At 52.0% G+C, this 7562-nt stretch overlaps 1 protein-coding gene across 2 annotated transcripts; it reads right to left on the bottom strand.

Annotated features, from left to right (window-relative positions):
• Window positions 1-9: 9 nt before the first annotated feature.
• On the bottom strand, window positions 10-5788 carry LOC310690937 (uncharacterized protein). 2 transcript variants are annotated; one of them, XM_083470457.1, is made up of 2 exons: window positions 5011-5788; window positions 10-2637 (listed from the first exon to the last, which is right to left on the bottom strand). In XM_083470457.1, the coding sequence occupies exons 1-2, from the start codon at window positions 5675-5677 to the stop codon at window positions 1667-1669; spliced, it is 1638 nt and encodes a 545-aa protein (XP_083326583.1). In that variant the 5' UTR covers window positions 5678-5788; the 3' UTR covers window positions 10-1666. The 2 variants fall into 2 exon arrangements, with proteins under 2 accessions (XP_083326583.1, XP_083326584.1); XM_083470458.1 differs by having other exon boundaries at window positions 10-1630.
• Between the last annotated feature and the right edge of the window lie 1774 nt (window positions 5789-7562).

Genomic DNA, 7562 nt, shown 5'->3' with positions numbered 1-7562 from the left:
CGTGGGAAACAATTGTTGGGGAGAAATGAGGCTGGGAATTCAGTCCAACACCTCTCACCCTCATGTTCCGGTGGGGCTTGCACGGCCCAAGCCCGGCACCACGGACAAGGACGAAAGAATGGCAAGCCCCTGGATTCCTTTAACGGAATTCCCATTCGCATCATTTGGAGGGATAGGCACCTTACCCCTCCAAGCACCAATTTAACCAATGCCTAACCGCCAACCTTACAAGTTGTGACGATTTGCTAAGCAGTAGGCAAAACCCAAAGGCACACACTAATCAGCCAGATGGGAAAATTCCTACTGGGCCCCCGCACCAATGCGAACGACCCCATGACAGGCAGAGCAAGGTCAATTGAACCCAAGAACCACCCTATAAAAGGGAGGGGGGGCGGGTGATCCAATGCAAAACGGCCAAGAGGACGTCCCCTAGTCCTACTCCTCAATTTATAGACTCTGACTCCTCCTCCGAAAATAGCAACACCAAAAAATCCCCAGCAACCCAATTTTAACCCCCTACCAGCTTGGTTCTCCAAATTTGCCTAATCATGATGGTGGCCTGCTCCCCAACCGCAACACGTGCTCTCTGCTAGTGAGAACACGCTTTGCGTGTTGAGTTCCGCAGTGCCACCCCCCAAAAATTCACACAACACACGTTCATTTTTGTTTAAGGTTTTTGGCATAATTTTGGCCACAACTTTATTAAAATACAGCCAATGTGAGTGGTTGCTTAGGCACTGGTTATGACTAACTGTCCTTGCCCCCGAGGACAGAGCTGAAACTTCCGGGCACCACCGGAAGCCAGCGTGGGAAACAATTGTTGGGGAGAAATGAGGCTGGGAATTCAGTCCAACACCTCTCACCCTCATGTTCCGGTGGGGCTTGCACGGCCCAAGCCCGGCACCACGGACAAGGACGAAAGAATGGCAAGCCCCTGGATTCCTTTAACGGAATTCCCATTCGCATCATTTGGAGGGATAGGCACCTTACCCCTCCAAGCACCAATTTAACCAATGCCTAACCGCCATGGAGCCAACGGCTCACCGCCAAACCACTCACAACCCCAGCCAAGACCTCAGCTTGACCACCACTGCACCTATCCAGGCTTCATTACCCGAAGCCGAAAGGTGCACGCCGTCATCTCGAAATAAGGATGGCCTCTGGGAAGAAATTTCGGTATGAAAAATCACATCCCCGCCCAACTCCAAAACCTTTTTTGATACTGCAGTATTGATGCGACTTCTGGCTCTCTCAATGGCGGCCGGGCAATGACTGCCCCTCCAAGAGCGCCGTTGAAGCAGCCTTGACCAAAAAATTTTTGCTGCCGGCATCATAGCTCGCAGCGTCTCCAAGTCCAATAAAATGGCAGCACGCAGTGAACGACAGTCCAAAGAAACCAAGTCGTTCTCGCCCAGATGTACCACAATGGCCGACGGGGGTTCTTCCCATAGCAACTGCCTCCGAATCCGAGGCAGGAGCTCCGACCAATGCATTCCCCTTCTGGACAGCCAGGACAACCGAACATGTTGAGGAAGGCCGAGACCGGGACCCATTCGCGACTGCCGCGCAGCGACACCAGCCCAATGGACGATGCTGTGCCCCACCATCCATATGCGGACAGGCGCCAAACCTAATATAAATAAACAAAATAATGTGAGGTCCTCGTTTAACGGATATAATTCTTGAACACTCCCGACTTCCAGCGACCCAACTCCTTTATCCTGGCTGCTGACAAGCCCCAATGTGCTGCCGTAGTGGCAGCCCCTATCCTGAACGAGTGTGGGGCAAAATCCTTTGCCCTGCCGCCACCCGCCAAGATTGCTTTCCGCATTATTTTCGCAAACTGTTGCCTAGAAAGGGGCGAACCATCCTCATGCCTAAGTAGTGGACCATCCCCAGGGGTGCGGATGGACAGGTACCTCCTGACATCCTTCACAGGGCAAGGGCCCGCCTCCCCAGTAGCCGGGAGACGAATGATTGCACCCCTACCCCTCTGATCCGTCTTCGAGCGCCTTATTGTAATTTGAAGTTCCACAGGAGACAGCCGCACGTCCTGCAACAAAAGGCCCCGTGTACAGCCATCCCTATGAACCTCAACCACAATTTCACCCACTCTTAGGGCACCAAAAAAGGCGATCGAAAAGGCGGCCGAAAAGAGGCGAGCCTCATAGCCGGACCAGCACACCCCCCGCAGCTTTCTGCGCATTACGCACAACATCTCAAAAGATATGGGTAATCGACTTGCCGGGCGGGAAGGACAAAGTCTACTCCATCCTTCCAAGGCTTTGCGGACAATGAACTTCGCACAAGGGTCCTTATCAAAGAATACCTTGCAGAAAAATGCTATAGCGGCAGCATGTATCCTAATCGTCTTAGCTGCCCTGCCCAGCTGAAATAAATGTGCTAAATAACTCAACACCTGCGAAGATGTGGGCGAAGCCCTTTTTAAGTCGCAGGCAGATTGCTGCATGAATGTTACAAAATCACCCCACACTTTTGTGTATGAACGTAAGGTAGAAGGGGAGACCGATGCCGCTACTCCCTGTAAAACTAATTGCTGCCAAGGCTCCAGAGATGTTCCGGGAAACATTCCGGACGTATCCGAGCCTCTGGAACCAGGAGTCTGAACCGCTCCATCTGAAAACGGGACAGAGCATCAGCAATTTCGTTAGACACCCCGGGGACAAAACGTGCTGAAAAAACTATATTATAACGTAAGCAATGTAACACAAAAACCCGCAAAAGGGCCGACACCCGGGGGGAGCGTGACGACAGCTTGGCCAAAACTGACACCACCGCTTGATTATCGGTCCAGAAGCAGACACGACGGTCCCTGAACTCCTCGACCCACAAATGCACTGCCACTGCAATGGGAAAAAACTCGAGAAAAGTTAGGTCCCGCGTAATCTCTCCCCCTTGCCAGGTCTTTGGCCAACGTTCCGCACACCAACGTCCCTTCCAATAGAGTCCAAAGCCAAGGGAACCGGCAGCATCAGACTGCACTTGAAAGTCATTCTGCAAGTTCAAAGTGTCTTGCCAAAGTGACACCCCATTGAATTCCTCGAGGAATTCCAACCAAATGGAAAGATCAACCTTTACCTGACTAGAGAGGCGCACACGATGATGCGAGGCTTTCAACCCTGAGGTGAGGCGAGCCAGGCGAGAGCAGAAGGGGCGCCCCGGCGCCACCACTCTACAAGCAAAATTCAAGTGTCCCAACAGCGATTGAAGCTGCCGAAGAGACACCTTCCTCAACGGGAGTAGTTCCTCTATTACCCTCCTCAAATTTGCTAGTTTGTCGCTTGGCAAGCTAGAAGTTTGAGCAACAGTATCCAAAAGGATACCCAGATAAGTAAGCCGAGTCGAAGGACCCTCAGTCTTGTCCGCGGCTAGGGGCACCCCCAATTCCTGTGTAAGCTCGGCAAAAGCTTGCAAAAGCACCGAGCAATCGCCAGTATCAGAGGCTGAGGCCAATAAAAAATCATCCAAATAATGAGTGACTCCGCTCAGGCCGGTTTTTGATTTGAGAGCCCATTCCAAAAAGGTACTGAAAGATTCAAAAGCGGCACAAGCAATCGAACATCCCATCGGCATTGCCTTATCAAAATAATAGTTGCCCTCAAACTGAAAACCCAGCAACCAAAAATCTTCCGGATGAATTGGCAAGAGGCGAAAGGCTGACTCGATATCGCATTTTGCCAATAACGCAGAACGGCCGAAGCTCCGAATCAACTTGATTGCCTGATCAAGAGATGCGTACTTCACTGAGCAGAGTTCAGGAGGGATGACGTCATTAACTGACGTACCCATGGGGTGTGACAAATTATGAATTAAACGAAATTCCCCCGGTGCCTTCTTAGGCACAATACCCAATGGGGATACATGCAAATTTGGAAAAGGAGGGGTGACAAAAGGACCGGCCATCCGACGCATGGCCACCTCCTTTGCAATCTTCTTGCGAGCAACCTGAGGTAGCTCACGAACTGACTTTTGGTTAGCAGGATTCCTTGCCACAGGCGACTCAACTACCGGAATCCGAAAACCTTGAGAAAAACCATTACCCAAATAATCTGCAGCCTCCCTATTGGGGTATGACTGCAACCAAGTTAACAAAACCCCCAGGCGAATAGGTGTAAAAGCTAAAGAGGTCAACGAGCTATTTTGCAGTTCCCGCGGTGTTTGCGGGAGGAGCGGGCTTTGGGGGTTGCTGAGAACCCCCTTTTCCACCACGAAAGGGCCGCCGGCCTGCAAAACAAGAGGAAATGGGATGCGAGCCATTGCATCTTTCGCAGGCATGGACAAATTTGCACCCCTGTCGATTACAAGACCCTTTGTTGAAGTCCCAGCAGAACAGGCGGCGGCCAGTTTTTAAAACCCCTGTCTTAGGCTTCTGCTGCTCAGGAGCCTTTTTATCAATAAGTGGGGCCACGTGGGTGGTCCATACGTCAAGATCTTTCCGATCCCAGCGAGCAGACGGAATTTTTGCTGCGCGGCGCCGGAAAGCCTCATCATACTTTATCGCGGCTTTTTCACCTGCTCTGGTGAATGCCGAGCGAACGATAGACAAATAAACCATTAAATGAAGAGATCTCCGGGGATAAGCAGCCATTACCACACCAGCAAAGACCTGGAAACAATCAAGCCAAAGTTCGAACGAACGATCTGCATTGGGAACCCCCTGGCGCTTTTTGGAAGAACTACTCTTCTCTTGGTCCTCCGAGGGCGGGGCCAACTTAAACATGTCTACATATCGACCATCCAAAATCCTAGAGCGCACCTTCGATGACAGGTGCAAACCAGGAATAACATCTCTGGCGGAGTTGGTGGATACTTTAACGTCTGGTACCAAAACGCCATCCAAACATTCCTGAACGATGCCATATCTAGCCCGATGTGTGTTGGACCGGCGCTCCCAAGCCCACTTAGGAAGCCCCGATGCGGATTCGCCAAATCCCCAGTAAAGTTCCAGTGAGTTACCTGCCTCCTCGTCAGAACTGGAAGATGACGTACCAGTATAAGAAGTAGAGGAGTCATCCCTCCTACGCTTTGCGTGCTTCCGGGAAGACTTCCTGCGGCGACGCTTCCCGCCCGAAGACTTCCTGGCCGGAACCGGTAAGCTGTCTTCAATGGAAGATTCCGATTCCTGATCCGGCCGAGAGAGACCTGGGACCGATGGAGAAGAAACCACCCGTGAGGGACCAGGAACAGATGCTGCCTCAATAGTAGGCAGCACTAACCTACCATGGCGGGAAGAAGGGGCCGAATGGGCACCCCTCCCCGAAGGTCTCCGCGAAGGATGGGACCTCCGTGCCCGGCCACGAGCAGCAGGTATGTATCGGGATTGTGTTGGCTGGGGGTCACTTCCCCCCACCACAGGAAACAATTCCCCACTTTCATCCTCCTCAGATGACGACAAGACTGGTGATGATGCGCCCACAGGAGGAGGCGGTGCTGTTGACGTGGACGGCTGACTGGAACACTGCTGTAGAAAGCCATCCAGATTAGCCGCGAAGCGAGATAAAGCCGCAGGATCGCCGGCCATGCTGGACACCAAGGACTGCACTCGTCCCTCTGGTTGTCTTGTCACAGGTGAGCGTAACGCCTGCGATGGGCCTCTAATAGGCCGTTTTGCAGTGGAAGATGGACCAGGGCGAGCTGCGTCCCGCTTTGGAGCCATACCTGCTAGGCAATAAGAAAATAAAAATAGAAAATTCCAAACAGTTAACGAGTAAACAGGCCTGACCCGGTAGCACTTGAAACCAAGAACTCCAGAACACTTAAGACAATTAACTTCAATAGAACCAGGCACAAAATTAAACAATTCTAATTAAAATCCTTAACGTAAAATTATTACGCGCCTTCCAAACCAGCCTGCAAGGATAAAAGAGTAGGCAGCCCAATTAAGGGCTCAACCACACAAAAGAGGGGTTATTCAGTCAATTCCAATAGGGAAACCTATAAGAACATCAAAAAATTCCACAGAAAACAATTGCAATGGTGCAATAAGCAGATCCACCAGCAGGTGGCGCTATGACAGCCTGTCCACAAAAGGAAAGGAGGCTGCAGTACCAAATAGGCCACCAGGGGAGCTCAGGAGCAGGCCGGCTGCAATACCGGCAAGGCCACTAGGGGAGCTCCGGAGTAGGCAGGCTGCAATTACTGCAAGCGGCCACAAGGGGGCGCAGGCCGATTGACTGCGCACGCTCCCTAGCCACGCCAAACGGATCAGCAATGGAGGGCCCTGACGCAGCAAAGGCTCCTCCACCGGCACAGGCCGCTCCGAGGCCGCAGGAAGCCCTGAAGGCCTCAAACCACCCTCAAGCGTCGGCTGCTGCTTTTAAAGTAAACGAGGCCACCTAAGCAGGCGCTGGCCGCGCCGCGCGGTCCCTCCGGTAGCCCACACCAATTATTTATTTATTTATTTATTTCTTATTTTACAGGCCGCCGGAGCGACGGGGACGCGCCAGGCAGCGCAACCGCCCAGGAGCCGGCTCGAAAGGGATAAGGTGAGTCGGAATGGGAGAAGGACGGGGAAGGAAGGGGGGACTGGGAGCGCTCCGCAGCTCGGGAGCCACGGGCGATCTCCACAATTAGGGCCTCCCTTCGGAGGGAGACGATGGAGGAATGTGGGGGGGGAGGGAAGGATGGAAGCTGGCTGCGCACCGAGGCCGCGGAGCCGCGGAGCGACCCCCCGGTGGGTGCAGGGTATTCCCGCAGTACGCTGTAAGCGGCTCGGCCGCACTCCGCGGCCCTAGAAGCGGCCTGGAACGGCGCAATCAAGGAGAAACCTCCCTGACTAGGGAGGGGGCACCCCCCCCTGCCTAAGGAAACGAACCCACGAGGAACTTAAGCCCAGAAATTAAATCAAAGAGGAACAATAAATCCGGTATAAAAATTAAGGCAGGGGGGCAATAGGAAGCAAATAGAATGGAAATACAACCGTCTCAGACACCAAGCAGCTCCTTGATCCAATGCAAAACGGCCAAGAGGACGTCCCCTAGTCCTACTCCTCAATTTATAGACTCTGACTCCTCCTCCGAAAATAGCAACACCAAAAAATCCCCAGCAACCCAATTTTAACCCCCTACCAGCTTGGTTCTCCAAATTTGCCTAATCATGATGGTGGCCTGCTCCCCAACCGCAACACGTGCTCTCTGCTAGTGAGAACACGCTTTATCCCAGGACAAGAAATCAGCCCTCAAAAACTTAACCGGCAGAAAATATTTTTTTGAAAAAATCCATAAGCCCCGGGGTCACAATTTCCACAAAAATCTGACTTTTGGCAATTCACTCATAAATGGTGCCCAAACCTTGAAAATGCTCCCCTGAAAGCTTTGGCGATGGAAACAGAAGGCTTTTTATCCCAGGACAAGAAATCAGCCCTCAAAAACGTAACCGGCAGAAAATATTTTTTTGAAAAAATCCCAAAGCCCCGGGGTCACAATTTCCGCAAAAATCTGACTTTTGGCAATTCACTCAAAAATAGTGCCAAAAGCTTGAAAATGCTCTCCTGAAAGGTTTGGCACTCGAAACAGAAGGCTTTTTATCCCAGGACAAGAAAA

Source organism: Podarcis liolepis (assembly GCF_965112155.1).
Source record: "Podarcis liolepis genome assembly, chromosome: 13".
Lineage (NCBI taxonomy): Eukaryota > Metazoa > Chordata > Lepidosauria > Squamata > Lacertidae > Podarcis > Podarcis liolepis.
This window is presented reverse-complemented; position numbering and strand designations above follow the sequence as displayed.

Excerpts from the sequence above, each read along its gene's own strand:
- LOC310690937 (XM_083470457.1), bottom strand. The coding sequence starts at position 5,677 with ATGGCTCCAAAGCGGGACGCAGCTCGCCCTGGTCCATCTTCCACTGCA. Across the intron at positions 2,638-5,010 it reads CTCCTCTACTTCTTATACTG|ATGGAGCGGTTCAGACTCCT; the intron begins GTACGTCATCTT and ends TCCCGTTTTCAG.